A 21,407-nucleotide genomic window follows, 5' to 3' on the forward strand; every position below is an offset into this window, starting at 1 on the left:
TACATTGCAAACATTCTGACTGTAATGGTTACAAGTTTAATCAAGGATACAAATGTGATTTCATAGCACGTGCAATCTTACTTTGAGTTGGTCGTAGTAGCAGTTTTGCAGGTCCTCTATGTCCATGTCCAAAAAGCGGATCTGGATGTAGCTGTCCCCCTCCACAGTTATGGTCCAGCGGTAGTGGGCATTGTTGGGGTACGTTCTGGGATACAGTGGGGATGCTATCTGACCAAAGTGCCCCACCACATCATTACCATACACTGAGAAACAGAGAGGAAGTCAAAGTTAGATTTCTCATTCTCTTTCTCTGTTTTCTTTTCTTTTTTCAATTGGTCAGACTAAACATAACTCATAAGATGAATAAACAGACCTGTACACAACACAACTTACGTACATTGAAACAATTACATCGGAAATATATTTCTAGGACTAATACCAATGAGAAGGGGCTAGTGCGTGAGTTAAGAAGATGCAATAGAACACGAGACTGTCCTCCCCGGAAAAACGGCCACATAGGTCATGTGTACAAGTATACGAGTATTATGACCCTTATTAACATTTCAAGATTCAAGATTCAGTACATTATTGCCATGAAACTAGTGCCGACCTTCCACGAAACAACTTTTCGAGCAATTCCACTGTCTCAGACAAATTCCCAATATCTGAATGAAATCCTGAGAGTCTCGCTAGAGTTGGGGCGCTCCCGTCATCTCCATCGTTTGGTCTAAGGTCATAAAACTCAGTCCCAGTCAGTCTTTTTACCATCTGGACGTTCAGACAAAATCAAATATGTTTGATATTATCTTAAGTTTAAAGTCTTGGTAGTGAAGTTAAATCACGTGAACATTGTCAACAACCAATGGGTGCGCTCCCTCCAGCACCAAACAGGAAGCAGCAAACGGCTAGAGCCAGTGGTGTTTGCGGTTGCTATGGCACCGTGCTAAGCTAAACGCTAAAGAGGGAAAGTTGCCGATTTTCAACCCTTCTGAAGGGAGTCATCCAACGGGAGTTAAACCTAGGGTGACCAGATGTCCCCGGTTTTGGTGACCTGTCCCCGACTGGAGCTGTCCCAGGAAATGTCCCCGGTTTTCACTGTGACTGACAGACACGAAACTGGAATGAAAGAAAGAAAACATTGATCAAACGTGCACCCTACAGGTGCAGGCTCAAGACAGCCAGAGCAAGCGCTGCTCAGAGCTCAGAGATGTTCTAGAATGCCCATATTTTACAATGCTAAAATTACTGTTTATTTACATGGAGTCTGATGGGTTTAGCGAACGCAATTTCACGGACTTTTTTGTTTAAAAAAATGATCTTACTCTTTAACAGAAAGGTCGACCTCCTTAGAAATCCTTTCCATAAGGTTGTCAGACACTTCAAATATTAACCTGAGCCTGTCAGTGGCAAAACTTTTATGAACGTATTACAAGTTGGACAATTGTCCTATTAACTTACATTGTAGCTTGTTTCGCCATTGCCGACTGCAGCGATCTCGTTTAATACTGGACCAATGTCAAAGGAAAATATTTCCTCAATAGTTTTAATTGTATCCGATACTCAATGAGCTGTTGCAGAAACAAGCCCAGCGTGAAGAAATAAAGCAAAAGCTATCAGATAAATGTAGTGCAGTAAACATTACAACATTTCCCTCTGAGGTGTAGTGGAGTACAAGTATGACGTAGCAGCAGGGGCGATTCTAGGATCTAGGTGACACGGATATAGCGCATGCAAAAGTGTTAATCTGCGCCACGAAATTACCAACTTCTTCACAACCGCACTCCTGCTCTCCCTCTGACAGATAGACAGATGCAGTTGTGACAGATGGCACAACCACCTCAACCAGAATGTAAGCTTTCCAATGATATTAGCGCCAGTTGCTGTGACAAATGGTTTACGAGAAAATTGACATTGAACTTACATGAAATGTTATCATATTTGCATCCATCTGCATACATCTCTGCACACCCATTACTCTCTGTGAAATATCTCACAAACTCTTCACTCAACACATGCATCGGTACAAAAAGCAGTTCCCGGGTAATCTGGTTTTGAAATTGCAACAAAATTTCTACATGATCTCCAACTTTGGGCCAAAATTATAATGTATTCTCATGTAAACTATTTATGTCAGCACAGACATTTTTATAAATTGCTTAGCCAGTGTATCCCACCATAATTGTTATTATATTGCCAGATTCCAGACAATCCCACTTACTTATATATATCCCACTTACAAATATGAATATATATATTAATATATATGAATATATATACCTCTGAATTTCTTTTAAAAGTGCACCAGATTGATGCATTTAAACGTTAAAATAGACAAAATTTCCTTACAGGGGAGCATGCCCATGGACCCCCCTAGGGGGGGCTTGTGCCCCAGTGCAGCTCTAGATCTAGTGATGCCCCTGGGGCAGTGTCCCCGTTTTAAGTTTACAAAGATAAAAACATTACCTGTTTGGGAGGTATTTACGCTTCTGAGCTGAAAATGTCCCCGGATTTTGTCTCAGAAATCTGGTCACCTTAGTTTAACCAGCAGATAAACACAGACCTCCGGGTACTGGAGACATTCATCTGCATGTACGGCAGAACAGAACATCTGCAAACTTTCCCTTTAGTTACCAGCTAACGCTAGCGGCAGCTAGCTAGCTTGGTTAAATTTTTCAAAACAAATCTAGTTGTAGTCTTGCAATGTGTGACCCTGCAAGATCCCAAGTCTTTACATGTTATGACATTATACATATTATGTCTTTAACGTTAGATGTGAGATGGTGTCACACTTTAGTCTTTTCTACTACGCAGACACTCACAGTGTGAGAAGGTGGCTCTGAATCCCTCTCCGCTGATGGATGAGTCTGAGACGAACTTAACCCACAGGATGTGACCAATCACAGAGGTGTAGTTGGAGGGGAGCGACATTCCACAGAAGCGACCAACCAGATGGCCAGTGGAGTTGCCTTCTCTGATTTCCAGGTAGTCGTTTTGACAGCCAGAGTCTCCCTGTAGGTGAAAGACACTGAACAAAACACAAGCAGACGGTTACTGATATGGAAAAATGGGGTATTCTCTGAATACCAAACATCAGCCACAGATAAATCCTCCTAACCACCTCCACCGCATCCTATGCACTACCTACTCAATATGTTAACTATCATTCATACTTTTGTGTAAATAAACAGTAGCGTGTATCTTTAAGGACGCACTGCACTGTTATGTTCAACATCACAAATTGAAAAATACTGAAAAAGGAAAGCAACTAGACCAACAGTTGCAGGTGACAAAACCACAGATTTGAAATATTTAGAAATGTGAATTAAAGCGTTTTTGAAGTTACAGAGCTGCTTCGGATACTGCCCGTTTGCCTGTTTCGAACGTTGACGTTACTACCGCATTGCATTGTGGGATACTTATGCAGGTGTAGTGTGCAGTGTTTGCATACTGTAATACTTCACTGGAAATAGTATGCAATTAAGTAAGTACAATTGGTTTCATACTTAGACATACAAAAATCTCACTAGGCTACCGTCGGTCACGGATCATGGAAAGTGAACCTTAAATCAGTCACGGGGCGGTTGGATTTATCTACTCACTTTCAAAAAAGATTTATTGAAAGCTTTAAAGATTCGCGACGATACCAAACCGATTTAGAACATTGCAGGGAAAAGTTGTAGCAGTCTAAACCGGCCCGGAGGCTCAACAAGCACACGCAAGCACTGTATGTGGTTGAGCAACCTAGAGAGTGACTGAACATAGCGAGCGTCGTTAAAACAAGGCAGTGAGTCAGAGAAACAAAACGTTGTTTTCGCCGTTTCATCACTAGAAGTGTAACTGCAGCAAGCATCTCACTATCACTAGCGTTATTTACATTCATATTTAACGAACGATAGTTTGGAAAATGCCTAATATCGGCCCGCCAATATATCGGTCGGGCTCTAGATGTTATACCGTCTCGTCTCATTGGTGTGAAGTGGCAGCTTTCAGAACGCTGCAGAACCGGTGCATGCAAGTAGCTGCAAGTATACACTTGTCTCGCTCTTGAATCTTTGGTCTGAACTGGACTTTACGGTGCTGTGAAGATTCGACTGTGAGACCAGCCGTCGAATCAGGCTCTTTCCATCGAAGCATCAAATATTCCACTATTCTGGGTCACCCCTAAATGTCACACACTGTTTAAGCCGACTAAAAAGCATGTTAGTGTGAATTTCGGACGCAACCTTACATGAATGAGAGCTGGAGACGGTTCCCTGGCGAGCTTCTGATGGTCCACACACACTCCACGTTCGGCGGATAAGCATCCGGATAGTTCGGGCTGTTGAACGCACCGCTCTCCATCCACAGATCTCCTCCACAACCTTAGCAGAAGAGGGGATAAGAATAAGTTGTTCCTGTCAGTGTCAGTGCGTATGCATGAGATCGTTTGGACTCTCAATTGGCAGTGACCAGGTACTATTACTATAGTGTGTTTAGCTAGACCGGTGAGCAGTACTGTTGTGTCTTACTGGAGGTGGATGCTGAGTACATGGCCCGGAACCCTTTTTTGGAGACGGACACGTCGGTGACGAAGTTGACCACCATGGAGTTACTGAAGGATGTCACTGGGTAAGGTATTTCATAGCCACAGTAGCGCCCTGACAACATTGGACATCACATGTGAATTTGAAATGAAGGCTACACGTTTTTCTAAGAAGCAGTCAACTTATTACATTCAACCATCTCAGCTCAGTAATGTCATCACATACTGTGTCATTGTTAACTCATAGTTTAATTAATTTGATGTATGTTTAAAGGATATTTTTGAGCATCGTCTCAGGTAGTGCACCTGAATCTCATTGTATATGCAATGACAATAAAAGGAATGCATGCACGCACGCACGCACACACACACACACACACACACACACACACACAAACATAGTATAACTACCTATAGACGGCGCCTGGTAGTTGTCTCCATCCAGGATCTCCACTGCATCATGGGAGCAGTTGGAGTTAATCCTCTCTAACTCAAAGTCAGTGAATGACAGGGTCACATGGTTAACTGGCCACAGAAAGAAGGTCAAAGGTTAAAAGAAGGAAGCTTTTTGTATATAAGACCATGTATACCCGATGACATTGTCAGTGATCTCTCCAGGATAAATAAAGGTTGAATGAAATACAACAGGACCATTTTCTAGTCTAAGGGCGAATGCAACTTACATGGTTCCTGTGCTCTGATGATCCAACTACAGTTCAGATTGGGTGGGTATTGTCCTGGGTACCGTGGCGATGCAATGGCCCCACCAATATCAGTGGTCGTGATGGTTGCACCACAAGCTGTTGGAAACAAACAAACAAAATGACATAGTGAGTGTCTTCCAGCCCTCGGCCATCACGACATGCAGGTCGAGCCGGTTGACTTTAGGGTTGGGTATTAGGAATAGACCAATCATCGGCCCTGGCCGATTTTGGGCAGTTTGCAGATTATGTATACATATGTATATGTATTGGCGTTTTATTTGCCTGATAACCGATAAAGTTAATAAATTAAAAAGTGTTATGCTTTGGCTCAGCGACAGCTCTGTGTCTGTCCCTCTGCTTCAGTTTCACTCACCACTGAGTCTGAGTTAATGTCCCCCCCACAACACTATCTGACTCTCTGTTACTGGGGATTATGGTGAAAGTTTCTCATTTAATAAATAATTGCTTACAGCATTGAAACAAAGTTTTGCGTTGGAGTATGTAACATTCCAAAATCTTAATTTTGACTTAAATATTTTAATTTTTACTGTATATGCACATTGGTTCAAAATATCGATTTCATTAACTACTAATAATCGGTATCGGCCTTGAAAAACCAGTATCAGTCGATTCCTATTAGGTATCGTTTTTTTCCGATATTGGTGCTAAAACGATACTTTTGAAACCGGGTAAAAAAGAAAAGAAGAGCACAAAACACCAGTCGGAGAACGGGTTGTTTATCGCTAAGTCCATATGGTCAAAATTAAATAATGTATTTAAATTGTAATAACAATAACTTATTTTACCAGTCAACTGCTGTTAATTGACAAAAAGAAGAACCACTAGATGGCAGAAGGGTACTTTACAATAACTTTGAATGCACCAAAAGGCTTACGAGTTGTAAGTGAATGCACCGTTAAGTCTCCTCTGTGTTGTTTCTCCGACAACGGCAGGGTCCATAGTGCAGCTAGTTTGTGTCTTTAGCTGCAGACTGTTGTACGCACCGAAATCCCCGTTGCTATTCTGTCTGGTAGATACCGGTTGTTTAGGCACTGTTGCCATATTAGCACAAGGTTTCGGTGTCCGACCCAAGTTGACCTACATAGATGACTTTGCTAGTGCAACAAGTCTTACAGCATTAGATTTAATGTAGGAGGTCTTAATGAAACTGGTTTAAAGTAGGGCTGTCAATCGATTAAAACAATTGATCTAATTAATTACATACTCTGTGATTAATTAATCTAAATTATTATTTCACTAGTAAATTGCTGTTGAATGAGAAAAACAACCACAAGATCGGAAAAGGGCATTTAACAACAACTTTGAAAGCACCACAAGACTGTAGATTACCAGTTTCATTGAACGCACGGTCTGTGTTTTTCCGACAACGGCAGCTGCACATCCCGGTGTTGAATCCTTGACAGTAAACTACAGTCACACTTTACACCGTTTAGCGTTAGCTGTTAGCATTGTAACCGTGTTTAATGCAACTACTAGCTAGCGGTAGGCTAAAGTTAGCTGCTGTTGAGTGTAGTGTTAACTAGCATCACGTGCAGCGATGTTTCTGTTGTCTGTAACGTCTGTTTCAGAGCATCCGAGAGAAGCGCAGACATATCAGTGGCACCGAAATGAGGCGCCGAAATCCACATTGCTATTCGGTCTGGTAGATACAGGTCATGAAGGCACCTGTGCCGTATTAGCACCAGATTTCGGTACCCAACCCTATTCAGGAAGAAGATTTTTATAAGTAAATGTTCCAATCAATGATCCAGGCAGCGCATTCTCGTCTCCCTCCTTCATTTTACAGTTGAATGGTGGCTAGAACGGCTCTGGGTCAAAGTTCAATATGGAATGGATTAATCTGCGTTATTTTTTTTAACGCGTTATTTTTTCTCAGATTAATTAATCGAAATGAACGCGCTATTTTGACAGCCCTAGTTTAAAGCTGTGGTAAGAACTTTATTTTTGGCGTCGTTGGGCAATAATTTGAAAATAATCTTTCAGAATATTGTACTTCAAGGTCTGAGAGAAAACTCGACTTCTGCTCCTCCTCGTCTCTTTTTTCAGGCTTTAGATAATCAAGCCGTGACAGCGTCATTTCAGATAGAGAGAGAGAGAGAGTGGTCCTATTGGCTGTTATGCTCAGGCATTGCCCGTACGTCAGAGACGAGAGAGCTGCAGGTAGAGGTTTCATTCTACTTCAAATTCTAGCTTTTTTTTGTGTTCTATCCACTGGCGCTTTGAGCTTGTCTTGCATAAAGCAATGGAATGTTGTACAGCTGTGTCTAGCAGTGGGCTCATGTCCCCAGTCTCTAAATGATGCTATGGTGGTGAGCAGATTGTTATCTAAATTGAGATTTAAATCACTAGAATTCCTTTAAGCTTGTCCAAATCCCTGTGCAATGTGTATGCCTCTTCTTTTGTTTAATACTTAAAGCTTTAGTGCATAACTTTTTGATATTAATGAACATCCGTTACATTCAAGCCATTGCCAAATGAGTTGCTACAAAGCTAATTAAGACTATCAGCTCCACACAACTCTCTCTGTATTTCTCAGTATGACTATGTTCAGAAGATTGTCCGGTGACTTTCCTGCGCAGAAACTCGAGTGAAGATAATGACCTCCATCATGTTTTTTTTTAATCCTCTGTGTCCTACTTGGCTACTAGCAACTGTGTGGAGGAGGGGTGGGGGGCTGACAGTTTTGTTGTCAATACTTAGAATTCCTCATGGGGGAGACAGACACTACGCACTATAGCTTTAAACTGAAAGTGTGTGGGACAGAATTGCATCATAGGTGTGATCTGCCCCACACTGACTTCCTGTGTGTTGTAATTGAAAATTGCAATAATTTGCTTTAGTTATGGAAAGTGGATTAATCTTTTAATCTGTACACCTTGTCCGATATCAGTTGTGCACTTTGCTTTGCCCTTACGGTGTCATGACAGTCGTCTGAGACAAAACAAATGTCTTGTGATGTTAGTAGCAGAGCAATTCTGAGATTTTGAAATTCTAAGGTGAGTATTGATTGATTGATTCATCCACATTCTAGTGAGAAACATAGAGGTTAAAGGAGGCCCACCCTCAGAGAAGCGAGCACTGAAGCCCCGGTGGCTTTGACTGGAGTCGGACCGAAAGCGGATGTAGATGGTGTTCTGTGTGGAGGTGATGGGGGGAGGAAGAGTGGTGCCACACACATGGGCAAGCAGAGCAGAAGAGATGCTTGGACCATCATGGATCTACACAGGGACAGACATATGGTTTCAGTAAAGCTATGTGACTTTAAATACTACACACAAGCACTGCAGCATAAATGGTCATAAATGGTTAACAGCACAACAAATACACAAAAAAAAAGTCACTTTACCACTGCCTGTCATTCACACACATGCAAAAACAAACATAAAATAGGGGCTGGGAGCTCTAACAGGTCAGCGGTAAAACAAAATTGCTTTGACACAACACTCTTAAACTACAAAAGTTTGTAAATCAGTCACTCACAGCCACATAGTCCCAGGCGCAGTTGCTGTGAGGTTCAATGTCCAGGTCGGAGAAGTTGAAGAGGACACGGTGGTTGGGATCCACGCTGATGACCCAGGAACAGTCCACGTTGTTGGGATAGCTGCTAGGATACGAAGGAGAATGGATCTCCCCTGATGGAGCGGTGACTGGGCCGCCACAGCCTGCAGGGGAAAGGACAGTTGATTTCCAGCTTACTAAGCCTGCTGGTGGAAAACTGTCCAACTTGTCTCTGATTTGCCATGTTTTCTCAAATAATGGTCAGTGGCCAAAAGAATACTCAGCCCCAAAATCACTCGGCCCCAAATACAAGTCCGAGTGAAAAAAAATAAGGGTGGATAAACTCCTGGTGCCTGTCAACTAGGCATGGGCCGGTTATCGGTTTCAAGGTATACCGCGGCTTGAAAAAGTCACGGTTTCTAAACGGTTAACATTTTCCATCATACCGTTCCTACGGAATGAGCTGTGTTTTTATGAGTTGGCAAGGACAGAAAGTGCAGTTTAGAAATCCGTCTCCCTGCCAGTGTGCAGTGTTTAAAAATAAAAAACATCGTGTTCAACGGAAAGAAAGTTGGGTAACACTTTACTTAAAGGTATCTACATAAGAGTGACATGACACTGTCATGAACACATGACACAGTCATGACACATGAACCCAAACCCTAACCCTAACCATAACTTCTCATGACAAAAACCAAATGACACTTACTAAAAGAAGCGTTATGTCATAAACATTTATGACTTGTTTATAATGTTTATGACACGTTCATGACAGTGTCATGTCACTCTTATGTAGATACCTTCAAGTAAAGTGTAACCAAAAGTTGTTGTTTTTTACCCACACATTTCAAAATAATACATGTTGAAGCTGTTGCAATACCGCAATACCGTGGAACCGTGATGTATTTTTGCTGAAGGTTATCATACCATCAGAATCTCATACCGGCCCATGCCCACTGTAAACTAAGCATACAGTATGTGGGGCTATGTAAAGCATCTTTGGGGAGTTTGAAATTTCACTTTAATTTATTCTATTCAACAACATAATCTTGCTAATTTCACCCCCTTTGTCATTCCGGATCACTCATCTTAAGTGTTATTATCCTGTCTCAGTAACTGTGGGTGTACGTGTGTTTATATCCCAGCCAAATTGCATTATGTAGTAACGTACACCAGCCACAAGATGGCAACAACAACATTTGAAGTACTATAGGGAAACCATGCAAGTCAGACACATTCCTGCAAATGTTTCACAATTGAAAGCATTTGGAAGGGATGATGTCCACTGAAACGCTTAAAGTAGAACTAAAAATGTTTTTTTTTTGTTCATCTTACAACAATACATAAAATGCCCATTTATATATTACAAGAGTTTTTTTGTCACTGAATTTTCTTCCTCTTGTCCATACTAGCTGGAAAGAGGTCCCTTTTTAACATGATTCCAATGTAAGTGATGGGGGCTGAAGCTAATATGAGGCTTCAGTAAGTTAGAAAAAACTAATTTGAAACTATCAAAGTTTCCAAATTCATAATCTTTCCTACCACCCCACCAAAGAAGGAAGTTGGTACTAAAAAAGATTGTACAAAAATGTATATTATGCCTGCATGAAGCCCCAATTAACAAAACTGGTTAAAAAAATAATATTAATATTTAAATAAATCGCCGGGAGAGTCCAGTATACAGCCTGACTCTGGACATAAAACTGAGATTAGCGCTCGTATTTAAATTTAACTTCTGCTTGTTCAACGGTTGTTTAGTAAATTGCTCTTAAACCCATTTGGAGAGGATTTTAATTGCTATTTTCATTCTCAATGCTTATCATTTTGGCACTAGTGATTTCCCTTTGGGGCTGGCTGAAAGCTCTTCGGAGGGAGCCAACAATTCCCAACAAACCTCATGTATTATAAAAGATAAAATGTCAAGCTATGTTAAGCACTCTTACCCCCTGATGATAGCCATACACAGCCTCTGATATTGCGTGTATAGATATCACAGACCCATTACCCTTAGGATAGTGTGTATAACCTCTATATATTTATTCAAGGGTGTAGGTTTTGTTTGACGGACGACATATCCCCTACGCCTATTGCTTCTATTCTCTTCACATTGAAAAATTATATCACATTGTAAAGCTCTTTATTGTGCAATGCATTCCCATTGTATTTGTATCCCTCCTTTTTAAGTGCATTTATATTGCTGTATCGTAGTTTATTGTATTGTACTGTATTAATAGTAGTGTTTTATGTTGTAACACCTTAATTTCCCCGCTGGTGATTAATAAAGTCATCTATCGATCTATCTATCTATCTATCTATCTAGCAGTCTGTTTTTTTGTCTTATTTTATTTTACTGTATAATCTTGTTTTATTTTAGTTGGTGTGCTTTTCTTTGCCCTTAACTCTTTTTACTTGACTCTGAGTCTGCACAAGAATCCCTATGTGCCTGGAGTGTTTGGTGTATGCACAAATGGCAAATACAAATCTTGAATCTTGGATACTGGCATATGGGCATACACTCAATGAAGTCCACCCACCTCCCTGAACTTCAGCCCAGCTGGCGTTGAAACCTCGGCCGCTGATGTAGGCGTCAGACTTGAAGCGCACTGTGAGCAGGTTGCCGGTGCTGGAGACTTGCATGGGGCTGGATGTGGTGCTGCACAGCTGGGCCAGCCGGGGGGCCAACAGGTCCGGGCCTCCGTACACCTGAGGAGAAGTCAAACGGTCAGGTCATCTTTATTTATATAGCACATTTAAAACAGCATAAGCTGACCCAAAGTGCTCTACAACCAGGGAAGATGGGGTGAAGTCTGCCTCGATTCACAGATAAACAGCAGCAGGCTACATGAATAAAAAAAAGTACATAACAAACACAACAACACAAAATGTAATACAAAACAACTTTCATGATGAAACCAACGTCAGAAAAAGTAAATCTGGAACGGCTTAAATAACAGTATAGGGAAACAAAAGACAGCTCAGGAGATGACTTGCCAGAAGCCAAGCAGCCTCAGACTTCGATCAAAGCGAAAGAGAAAAAAAGGGTCTTTAAATTAGATTTAAAATTTGAAGTCGTAGAACATGCCTTAATATGGGACTGTATCGGACTATGTTGTTCACTGTTTCAAAAATAATCCATTTTACACTAAAAGGTCATTCAATAAAGGGTAACTTTGGTATTTTTCAACCTGGACCGTAGTTTCCCATGTTTTTGTGTCTAAGTCACCGATGGGTACAACATTTTTTGAAATTAGTATTGAGCACGATGGCTGCAGCCGGCAGCCTCGATACAGACTGAACAGTAACCACTCGGGGAATTGCACCGTCAATCTCGGTCCACTAAAAGTTCTGTTTTTGCCACTGACAGGCTTAGATTAATATTCTGTATTATATAAATATAAATATACTTTAAATATAAAGTGTCTGACAACATTATGGAAAGGATCCCTTCAGAGATAGATATTTTGTTAAAGGTACTGTAGGTAGGATTGCGAAGATCCAGGACTTAGCCAAAGATTTGAACACCAACAACTTCTCAGTCCCGCCCCCCTTTCTGCTAAAGCCCAAAACGGTCTCCTAAGCCCCTCCCCCCACAAGGGAGAATGAATGCGTGTGCATGAGCAGTGATTAACAAGTAGTTAGACACCCCCCCTGGCCCTGATTGGTGCATCTGAACAGGGAGTGGTGGATTTTTGCAAATCGCACTACAGGCTGTAGGTGTTGCTGGTGGATTTTTTTAAATTACCTGTTTTAAATTACCTGTTTCATTTAGTTCTACTGGAACATAGGGTCAGTCAGCAAATATGACAGAAAGTTAGTTTTATAAGGCTTACCTACTGCACCTTTAAAGAGTAAGATCCTTTTTGTTTAACATGAAACAGCCCCGAAATCACCATCACTAAACCTGTTTTGGTGGAACATGTGCCTGGGTAGCTCAGTTGGTAGAGCGTGCGCACATATGCAGAGACTCAGGCCTCTACGCGGTGGCCGCACAGGTTCGGTTCCAACTTGCGGCCCTTTGCTGCATGTCATTCTGCCTCTCGCCCCCCCTTTTCGTGTATAAGCTGTCCTGTCCAATAAAGGCCTAAAATGCCAAAAAAAAATCTTGTAACATACCGATTGGACAGATAGTCTAGCTAGCTGTCTGGATTTACCCTGCAGAGATCTGAGGAGCAGTTAACCATAGTCCTCAGAAATCCACCGGAGTTTAGAACACCAACACAAAGAAAGAGGAAGGTGACGGACATCCAGCCGAAATGAGGGACATCCGGCGAAATTTCGAGCAGGACCCGAAAAATCCTGGGAGTGGAACGTCGCCGATATAGACTAGTGTAGATGTACTGTTACAGCAAAGCCAGAGGCTGACTGCTGATGGGTCAAGCCTTCAGTGAGCAACGTGCACGGACATGAGGCGCTATTCTGTTTTCTGTGCCAATCGCCATTTCTTCTTCTTCTCAAGCATTAAAGCAACACCAAAGCACTTTTCCTCTTTGGTCTTCTTTTGGAATTGTCCATTACCGCTGTCGTAATGTCTCATTATGTCTCATTCAAAATACAGATCTGCTACCCGATCTGGAAAACTTGCATAGTGCGGTTATAGCCGATAGAGGGCTGCAAAGCGAATGCAGAAGTGGCGTTCACCCTGTTACGAGTTGATGACCCACTGAAACCATTTTGGAAACAAGGTACAAAAGAATCTTTGGTGTTGCTTTAAGTGGCAGACAGTGACGTGTACTGCCTCTGTGGAAGAATTGCATCCTCCGGTAGCGTCATGTTTTCAGAATTGTGGTACGGACTTGAAGTGGCGGTTCTCGTGACATCCCTAACACAGACAGGTCCATATCTTACTTCCAGCACATCGTAGTTGCAGTTTTGGTGGAACTCCACATCGAACTCATGGATAGTGAGGGTAATGCTGCTGCCAGCTGACGTGCTGATATACCAGATGCACTCCCTGTTTTCTGGATACCTGTTGGGGTAGCCGGGGCTGTTGAAGGAGCCACTGGAACCAGAGAGGTCCCCACCACAACCTGCAGGGACACACAGCATGTCAGGGGGTATAAAGAGTCAGCTTCAAATTGTTCTAACCAAGTGTGTAAAAACGTCACCTAAAACCTAATCTTGCATTGCCAGACCTGTCTCCACAGCGCTGTGGAGTATGGTCTGGCTACACCACAGATGCATTCTGGGATTGGAAAAAAAAACGCTCTGGGTTTCTTTGCATTTCTTTAAACCAATCACAATCATCTTGGCACCAGGGGCGATTTTAGCCCTGTTGATTTAGATTTAGTTGTTTTAACCCTAACTTGATCCCGGCACCCCTAAAAAATAACTGCTAAAAAAATTAATAAATAGCCTGTGTGAATCTATTGTGAGCTAAGGAGTTCTGCTCTAGGACTAAACCTAGAATCTAGACGCTTAGATCATTCAGAAAAACATTCGGGGCCATTTTCAGAAAATAGTGCTTGTCAGCCATTAGTCAAAATCACATTAATCTCTAATTTTCAAAAGTTATTGATACTGCATTTTGGAAATGTCTGCTTTTCTATAGATACATATCTGATTTCATATGTAATACCAGCTCACCTTTGTAGTAATGGTCCTGTGGCTCAGCATTAAAGGAAGTTCTCTCAGATTTGTTGGTGTCTTTCTAGTTACATAATTCAGTGTTTCCCCTATCATGATGCTCCAAAATGATGTTAAAACGCACAGTCAGCACAGTAGAATAACGTTTTAAAAAAAAAAACATTACGTTAAAAGGGTTCCAGACACCCTTAAAGCTCTGATCCTAGAATCGCCCCTGGGTGGCGTTAGCTCCGAATGCAGCAACTCAAGAATAACTGCTATGCATGTCAAAGCAAAAATCCAATAATCATGTCCTTCTTACCATTCTGGTACCACATCATCTGGAAGCCCGGCATGGACACAGAGCCGTCTGATCGGAACACAACTGTGAGAGCTGAGCTTGTGGTGGTGTTGGCCGGGGGGGCCGTGGCTCCACAGTAGGTACCAATCAGAGGGGCTTGCGCGTTTGGCCCATTAAAGAGCTAGGACAATAACATTGGGAGGAAGTGGCATGAATGCAGAGTGTTATACATAGTAGGGCTGCACGATATGAGAAATATATGCGATAACGTTGTTGAACATCGTGATAATGATATTACTTGCGATAAATAAACACATATTAAAGTGTTCTCAGTTCTGCTGCTTTCAGTGTTCTGCTAAAATACAACAAACTGCTTGTTGGATTCAATCAACTGAAAGGAAATCATTTCCGACTTTCTTTTATTGAACAAACTGAACATCGACACCTAAAAAAAGAAAAACCTTCTAAAGTGCAGTTTTCTGCTGATATTTTCTTGTGTGTATATCGCAATATGTTGCAGCCTTTCGCAATGTGTGCGCCTGTTGATATCACGATGACGGTAAAAAAACAATATATTGTGCAGCCATAATACATAGTCACAAAAAATGTATCCGTATATTATGGGTTGACAAGAAATAACAGGAACACCTAACAGTATAATACTATGACAACATTGAACGTGGGACATCTGAGCTAGGGTTTTAAAAATGGAAGATTTTTAAGTGCACTACGGAAAGATTTAATTGTGCAGGTGTTCCTTTCAGTATGTCTCACCACTTTGAACAAAAATGACAGTGACAACAATCAAGAATAGGGCTGAACGATTTTTAAAAATAATCTAATTGCGATTTTTTTCAAAAATATTGTGATTGCGATTCAATATGCGATTATTTTTGAAGCTCTTTGTCTTCTGTATTATTCAACAAAGACAAGCAATAAATCATTGTATAGTATGAACAATACAAGATTAGATAGATTAAACAAACTGTTCTTTCCTGGAGGCCAGGCCTGGATGTGATGATGAAATTAGGTGATGCATGAATTTATATGAATGACATCTTTTATTTAACTACTTCAGTCACAGTAGTATATTGAGCACTGACCAAGCCTGGTGTAAGCATTCATTTGAAAGTCAGAAACAAATCACACAAACTAAAGTGCAGAAATATAAAAACAAATATGTGGCTTTACCACCCTTAGTAGTATTTACATTTAATTATCATTTACTGTAATAAACATATGTAAACATGTGGATTTCACTTTTTAAACACTGTCTTTGAACTTTACTAGACAGTTAAATAAGTAAAAATATAGTATATATACAGTGGTGTGAAAAAGTGTTTGCCCCCTTCCTCATTTCCTGTTCCTTTGCATGTTTGTCACACTTAAGTGTTTCGGAACATCAAACCAATTTAAACAAAAGTCAAGGACAACACAAGTAAACACAAAATGCAATTTGTAAATGAAGGTGTTTATTATTAAAGGAGAAAAAAAATCCAAACCATCATGGCCCTGTGTGAAAAAGTGATTGCCCCCCTTGTTAAAACATACTATAACTGTGGTTGTCCACACCTGAGTTCAATTTCTCTAGCCACACCCAGGCCTGATTATTGCCACACCTGTTCACAATCAAGGCATCACTTAAATAGGAGCTGCTTGACACAGTAAGGTCCACCAGAAGATCCTTAAAAGCTACAAATCATGCTGAGACCCAAAGAAATTCAGGAACAATTGAGAAAGAAAGTAATTGAGATCTATCAGTCTGGAAAGGGTTATAAAGCCATTTCCAAAGCTTTGGGAATCCAGCGAACCACAGTGAGAGCCATTATCCACAAATGGCGAAGACATGGAACAGTGGTGAACCTTCCCAGGAGTGGCTGGCCGCCCAAAATTACCCCCAAGAGCGCAGCGACGACTCATCCAAGAGGTCACAAAAGACCCCACAACAACGTCCCAAAGAACTGCAGGCCTCACTTGCCTCAGTTAAGGTCAGCGTTCATGCCTCCACCATCAGGAAAAGACTGGGCAAAAAATGGCCTGCATGGCAGAGTTCCAAGGAGAAAACCACTGCTGAGCAAAAAGAACATCAAAGCTTGTCTCAATTTCTCCAGAACACATCTTGATGATCCCCAAGACTTTTGGGACAACATTCTGTGGACCGATGAGACAAAAGTGGAACTCTTTGGAAGGTGTGTGTCCAAGTATATCTGGCGTAGAAGGAACACTGCATTTCATAAAAAGAACATTATACCAACTGTAAAATATGGTGGTGGTAGTGTGATGGTCTGGGGCTGTTTTGCTGCTTCAGGACCTGGAAGACTTGCCATGATAAAAGGAACTATGAATTCTGCTGTCTACCAAGAGATCCTGAAGGAGAATGTCCGACCATCTGTTTGTGTACTCAAGCTGAAACGAACTTGGGTTCTGCAGCAGGACAATGATCCTAAACACACCAGCAAGTCCACCACCGAATGGCTGAAGAAAAACTAAATGAAGACTTTGGAGTGGCCTAGCCAAAGTCCTGACCTGAATCCTATTGAGATGTTGTGGTATGACCTTAAAAAGGCCGTTCATGCTCGAAAACCCTCTAATGTAACTGAATTAGGACAATTCTGCAAAGATGAGTGGGCCAAAATTCCTCCAGGACGCTGTAAAAGCCTCATTGCACGTTATCGCAAACGCTTGGTTGCAGTTGTTGCTGCTAAGGGTGGCCCAACCAGTTATTAGGTTTAGGGGGCAATCACTTTTTCACACAGGGCCATGATGGTTTGGATTTTTTTTCACCTTTAATAATTAACACCTTCATTTACAAATTGCATTTTGTGTTTACTTGTGTTGTCCTTGACTATTGTTTAAATTGGTTTGATGTTCCGAAACACTTAAGTGTGACAAACATGCAAAGGAACAGGAAATGAGGAAGGGGGCAAACACTTTTTCACACCACTGTATATACCGACGGTGTTATTTTTTTTACAGCGCACACAGAGGAGCTGCCTCCAGCCCCTCCCTCCCCTCATGAAGTTGCGTGCCGTGTGCATGACAGCGTCAACATTGCACTCACACTCAGAGAGGCTATTGTTACGTTAGCAGTAGCATGCTGCTGCTGGTCTTGCCGTGGGATTAACTGTACTAATAAAACCGTTGAAACAACGCAGCCACGCTGCTGTGAAAGCGCCCCGAACGTCATTTATCAGAGTCTGGTTGTTACCCCTCTCAGTGGCAGTCTCCTTCACTCCATATCTTTATAACGGAGCTAGCTAACTGGAGCTAACCGCTAATCAGAGCTAATCGTTGCTAACCGAGCCTTCAGTTCTGCGTGCCTATATCCATTAACTGCATGTATGGACTTGAGCCCGAATAAAACCCTTCATTTTATTAAAATGGCTGTAAAAGTTTTAAACTACAACTCAGAGTTGTTTGAATGACAGAAATCAGCTCAAGGTACGACGTAGCGTTAGCGTGCTAAGTTGATGCTTTCTCTGCGGGTGCAGACCAAGCCCCCAGGAAGAGCGTCAAGTCTAAAAGCCACCATGGGCTTAGCGGATAACGGTGGTACTGCACCCCATGGCCCAGAAAGACTTTTCACATAGACTTTGCATGGCGAAAGAAACGTCTATATTTCAGCGGATAATTTGTTTCTGGGTATATCAACTTACCAGCCCGAACACTGAAAGGGTCCTTGTTTAAAACGTCATGTTTTTAACATTTTTAACATTCACTAGAAGCGAATCCAGAATTATTAAATTTGGCATGATGAACGCGCATAGTGGACGCGAGCAGAGCCACGGGACTGCGCCCGCCCGCTCACATGACTGTTCTCCCGAGCTCATGTAGCTAGCTGTAATAATGGATATAGCTAATGGTTGTAATTCACCATGTGTTCTATTAATACGTCCATGGTATTATCTTATGAAGTTATGATACATCCGAGGGATGTATGTATGCTGTAAAGCCTGTTAGCTACGTGGATGTAACGTCATTAGCGTTTCCCAAACTGGTGGGCTATCGGCTAGCTAGCTAGTTGCTAACATCATGGGTAGCTAGCATGGCTGTATTAAGATCTATACATAGCTAGTTATACGCCTAGCTACATAACGTTACTACAGACATAGTGATTACATCGCCTTAGTTCTCTCTTATGATACATCCAAGGGCTGTATGCTGTAAAGCTTGTAACGTGGATGAGGGATGAAGCCATGGATGAGCTCTGTTCACGAAACTGCAGGCTAACTGCTAGCGCTAGTTATTAGCTAGCTAGCTAGCTAGTAGCACAACATAATTATTAAATCTCCTTGGTTGTCTAGCTAAATACATCTATTGTTTATTTAGCTAAGCATGTAAACGATCGCGAACAACGAAAACACAATGTTTAACGTTTGTGAATATTTTAGACAATGAAAACGGCGAGTTCATGAGTTCGCCACTTGTACGAGACACGAATGAGGAGCTCATGAAAGTGCATGTTGCTACTGGTTGCTACGACAACACAAACAAATTGTTGCTAGTGCGCATGCCCATCGTGAGCCAACCAGCATTATGGGCCAACAATGTGGAAGAGCCGAGCTCCATGTTTGCTTTATGCGCTTTTGAGCACTCTCATTGGAATGTACGGGGCTTCCCGCCAAACACTGTATCCAGTTCTCGCAATTAATCGTTCAGCCCTAATCAAGAACCATCAGAACAATATGACGTAGGGCGAGTCTGGTCAACTTCATACATTATTGAAATCTCCCAACACAGTGCCAGGATCAGTCGGGACCTAATGGTAACTAATCTTAAGTGTTTCTCTATAGATCAGACATTTGGAAGAAATCAGCTGTAGGGCTGGGCGATATGGACAAAATCAGATATCACGATATTCTTGACCAATTACATCAATATCGATATTGCGACGATATTGTGGGGATGATAATTGTTGCTTTCACAAAATATTGTTTTACAATGGGATTAATTAGATGGCCAGGGTCGTTTGTAGCCAGGGTCGTCTAGCAACTCTCCGTTGGCTTGCGAGCTGGAAAAACCAAACTCTAGTCAGGCCAATCACATCGTGTATAGAGTCGGTGGGCGGGCTTAACATAATGACGGCAGAGTTCTGACGGTTCCGCGTGAATTCCCTGCTACTTGAAACCAAAGAAGATGGCTGCTGCTGCTGGCGAACAGCGGTCTTTCGAATTGGCTTTGGCCGCGACTCTGGAAGACTTGGAGTTAAGCTTTTCTTTGAGAAAAGAACAAAGAACGGCACTGAAGTAATTCTTAAAAAAGGAAGATGTGTTCGGAGTTTTGCCGACCGGATACGGCAAAAGTTTAATCTATCAACTAGCGTTGCTCTGGTTGGCTATGAGTGCAGAGGAAATTTGAAAGACAACCGTTTATCCCGCCCCTCGGATGATGAGAACAGCCTGAATAGTGTGCATCTGAGTACCTTGATGTAGTCATAGGCACAGGAACTGGAGGTGGCCTCCAGCTGGAAGGAGGTGAAGGTGTAGTTGACGGTGTTTCCACTGCTGGCCTGGATGGTCCAGCTGCACTCTGAGTTGGCTGGGTACTCGTTGGGAAAGTTCAGTGACTCCACCACTCCTCTGTGTCGGCCTGAAATGAGCACGCCGCGGCAATCTGAAAACAAACACAACCATATAGGGTTTTTCCTGGCTCAGAATGTGCTTTTTTTTTGGGGGGGGGGGAGTTAAGTTAAATGGAAGTTAGCATTACCGGTCTGCGTACAGTAAAGCAAGAGTCTGTGTTACTTAATTTTACAGAAATCTTTGCATTTATTTACCTGTTATGTCTGACAATTTGATAAACAAAAATGTATATTATGTTTGAGTAAATTAAACCCCAGTTCACTGTGTGTGTGTGTGTGTGTGTGTGTGTGTGTGTGTGTGTGTGTGTGTGTGTGTGTGTTTTCGTACTGGAGGTGTACGATGCCAGGAAGCCTCCTGCGCTGATGATGCTGTCAGTGCGTAGCTTGACGTAGAGCTGACTGCTGGTAGAGTTGATGGTGCTGGGCAGCTGAGTGCCACACAACTTGGCCAGCTCTGGAGAACTGCTGCTGTTACCATCATACACCTGAACCAACACACACACACACACACACGCGCGCACACACATACACGCACACACACACACACACACACGCACGCACGCACGTGCACGCACACACACACAAACAGTCACACACATACACACATGCACGCACACACACACACACGCACACACACACACACACACACACACACACACACACACACACACACACAGTGTTGCAAGAAGGGAAACAAGAAAAATTACTTTAATGATTGTTCGATTGCATTAGTAAATAAATAACAAAAATGAAAGGAAGAAACAAACAAAATGCAAAAGACTTTGGAGATTCTGGTGGCTCAGTACATATATAAGGTCATATTTAAAAGTATACTAAAATCAGACAGACAATCAACCTGTAACCTGTATTTCTCTGCATGTTAGCGTCACCAACTGTTGGTGGAATCGCATGAAACCAAAAGGACTGTGTACTTACTGGGTCACCCACATACAGATGTGTGCACATTCAACAAGCACACCTGGTTTTACTGCACAGGGTACCTCTTCAAGTTAAAGCTACACTGGTATTTTCTTGATTACAGTGGACTCACTGCTGTTTTTTATTTAGTGCCGTTCTTGTTAGAACACCCTTAAAAAGCGTTGAGCTGAAATCTAAAGGTGTTTTAACTTCTTGCCACCCTGAATCAAGCCTTTTAGTACTTACATTTGTGCCAGGAATTGTATTTATTAGGGGTGTCACGATTCTCCAAATCTACAA

The 21,407-nt window shown here is 42.0% G+C and overlaps 1 protein-coding gene across 1 annotated transcript in view; it reads right to left on the bottom strand.

Moving 5' to 3' along the window:
- The window catches only part of cubn (cubilin (intrinsic factor-cobalamin receptor)), a 99,939-nt gene that overhangs the window by 40,906 nt on the left and 37,626 nt on the right, over window positions 1–21,407 (bottom strand). The window contains exons 22-34 of the mRNA XM_078281249.1: window positions 20,518–20,674; window positions 20,031–20,221; window positions 14,630–14,789; window positions 13,591–13,772; window positions 11,280–11,448; window positions 8,728–8,909; window positions 8,309–8,465; window positions 5,206–5,322; window positions 4,934–5,047; window positions 4,509–4,637; window positions 4,229–4,361; window positions 2,820–3,025; window positions 82–263 (exon numbers count right to left, since the gene is read on the bottom strand). Of these exons, the coding sequence (XP_078137375.1) occupies window positions 82–263; window positions 2,820–3,025; window positions 4,229–4,361; window positions 4,509–4,637; window positions 4,934–5,047; window positions 5,206–5,322; window positions 8,309–8,465; window positions 8,728–8,909; window positions 11,280–11,448; window positions 13,591–13,772; window positions 14,630–14,789; window positions 20,031–20,221; window positions 20,518–20,674 (2,079 nt within the window). The remainder of the gene's footprint in view (window positions 1–81; window positions 264–2,819; window positions 3,026–4,228; window positions 4,362–4,508; window positions 4,638–4,933; window positions 5,048–5,205; window positions 5,323–8,308; window positions 8,466–8,727; window positions 8,910–11,279; window positions 11,449–13,590; window positions 13,773–14,629; window positions 14,790–20,030; window positions 20,222–20,517; window positions 20,675–21,407) is intronic.

This window comes from Sander vitreus, chromosome 22 (assembly GCF_031162955.1).
Source record: "Sander vitreus isolate 19-12246 chromosome 22, sanVit1, whole genome shotgun sequence".
Classification (NCBI taxonomy): Eukaryota; Metazoa; Chordata; class Actinopteri; order Perciformes; family Percidae; genus Sander; species Sander vitreus.